The sequence below is a fragment of the Aplysia californica genome, unplaced genomic scaffold (genome assembly GCF_000002075.1).
Source record: "Aplysia californica isolate F4 #8 unplaced genomic scaffold, AplCal3.0 scaffold00188, whole genome shotgun sequence".
NCBI classification, from domain to species: Eukaryota; Metazoa; Mollusca; class Gastropoda; order Aplysiida; family Aplysiidae; genus Aplysia; species Aplysia californica.
The window spans coordinates 891,076-893,553 of NW_004797458.1; the positions used below are offsets into that span (position 1 = coordinate 891,076).

At 41.3% G+C, this 2,478-nt stretch overlaps 1 protein-coding gene across 1 annotated transcript; it reads left to right on the forward strand.

Moving 5' to 3' along the window:
• Positions 1 to 163: 163 nt before the first annotated feature.
• Positions 164 to 2,338, forward strand: LOC118477702 (cell wall protein DAN4-like; the record flags this gene model as incomplete). Its single annotated transcript, XM_035969846.1, is given in 2 exon segments — positions 164 to 408; positions 1,257 to 2,338. A coding segment is annotated over 1 exon segment (943 nt), but the record flags the coding sequence as incomplete, so codon positions are not given.
• Between the last annotated feature and the right edge of the window lie 140 nt (positions 2,339 to 2,478).

The window sequence follows — 2,478 nt, forward strand, 5'->3', positions numbered from 1 at the left end:
TTACATACATACATACATACATACATACATACATACATACATACATACATACATACACGCGCACGCACACGCCCCTGCCACTGTGCTGACCTAAGAAATCAAGCTTCCCGGCGCTACTTACACAGCATCCCCCTTGGTCATTACATTACAGGGCTCTTCTCAAGACCGCTCAAGTTATCGCCAGTCGGACCTGACCACGTACAATAGCGCGGATTTCTTGCACGACAACATGGCGAAAAGGAGACCCCGTTCATACGTCGTGTGATACTCTTTGGTGAAAATCACGTGTCGTGTAGATCTAGTATTCCGGTTTGTTTTTGTTTTTTTCAATTTAAAAAAAAATTCGGACGTAAGGCCTGCAGTTGACAAGATGTAATGTGTTAATTTTTCATTGTTCATACTGTGAAAGTAAGTTTAGTCAATAGGAATATTCTTATTTATTCTGAAAGACATCACTTGATTGAAAGAAATCGTTTTTCCTGAAGATAGCATTTGGGCTTTTATTTCGTTCGTGTCCAGTCTTTGTGCAGAAGTAAATGTGTCGATACAGAGGGTTTATATGATGGGGGCGGGGTGGGGGTTTTTTTGGTTGTAAATTTGGTTTCTGGGTTGTTTTTGTTTTTGTTTTTGTTGTTTCTTGTTAAGTGTTTGCTTGTTTGTTTGTTTGTTTTAGTGGTATATACTTTCAGTTTGCGTTTGAAACCATTGCGAACACTATTCAAAGTTGTCAAGGTACGTGAGATACATAGAAAGAAAACAATTTTCTTTGAAAGATTTTAAATGAAATTTTAAATCAGAATATACGAGAAGCAATTAAAGGATGTTGTTTTTAAGTCTGAAAATTGATACCCTTATGATATGACCGTTATGCCCTGTCATAAAAGAAGTGGACAAACAAAGATTCGTATTATGAAATACGAGTCTTTCTCCATGGTTAGGTTAATAATAATATGATTGATTTGGCCTCTGATTGGCTGGTGATTCGTTTTGCTTTGTTTTGCAAGGTTGTTTAAGGGTAAGAGAATTAAAACATATATTTTAGAGATTAACAACTACAGTTCCTCGAATACAGATAATTGTATGACATACTGACTTACGTATTAGGATTCTCGAGTACGGGCGGGGGGGGGGTAGAGAATTTGTTTGTTTTGTTTTGCGATTAGTCATTTGAGCCACCTCCCTTTTAAGAATAACTCAAGATTAAGATAGATCTCTAATAATATCAATTTTTGTCGCCACATGTGATCTCAATACAGGCTACTGGATGTATAGTTCTGCGATACTTTTTCCTGGATTTGTCTGACTGCGTCATTTTTCGCTTTCGGACTCTACCATAATATTTTAGCAAAGTGCTTTAAGTGACACAAAAAGTCAATACATTTTACAGTTGTTACAATGGCCATGAAAACCCGTGATCAAGTCGCGGGCTCACGTGTGTCAGCGTGTATATTCTTCCTTATACTTTGCGTCATGACTGTGCCATGTGGAAGCCAAGGCTCTACCACTTCCGCTTCGAAGGACTTTAGGAATTCCCGCCAAAATCCCAGGACGTCGGGCCTGGGATCTTCAAAGGTAGACATGACTTCTCCGAATAGAGGTACAGCGACAACCATCACAGGTTCCACGTCCAGACCAACGGACTCGGGCGAAGTTTTCACAACCAGAAATAGTGTGTACTCGACGTCATCAAGTCCTGAGGCCAGGCAGAGTGTGGGAAGCACGACTTCAAGGAGACCGCCGTGGACACCCACAGATGACGTTGTAGTGTCTACCCGTCGTCGTGCCGCTGTGGTTACTAGCCCTTCTATACAAACGACCACAACGAGGACAATTTCGTCGTCGCTGTCATCGTCATCTAAGAGCCCTGACCAAAGATCATCGACTTCCTTTTATTTTACTGATACTACAGCTCCTCCTACAGCATCAACGACTTCATCGACTACATCAAGAGCGACAACAGCAAAAGCAACAACCCCCACACCGACAGCTGTATCTTCATCAACAACTACCACTACCACCACCACAACGACATCAGTAAAAACAACAGTCAAGACGACGGCGACGACAACAGCAGCAGCAACAACAAGAACAACGACTACACCAACAACATCGAAACCACAGAGCAGGTCCACCCCTCCCACCCCTCCTCCCAACCCTCCTACCCCTCCCACTCCTCGGACATCAAAGACGAAGCCTACAACGACCACAACAACAACTCCATCAGGACCAACAACAACAGCAGCACCGAGGTTTTGTAATCGCACCAAAACCTCGACTTACTTCACCAAGTGTCTTCCATGTGACGTAAAAGATTCGTGTCTTGATGGAGACTTTCAAGGTGATCGTACTTTTGATTCTGATAATAGCGGTAAAGTGCATAGAGCATGGTGTAGAGCATGAATATGCGCTGCATTAATTATGCAGTTATTATTATTATTATTATCATTATTATTATTATTATTATTATTATTATTATTA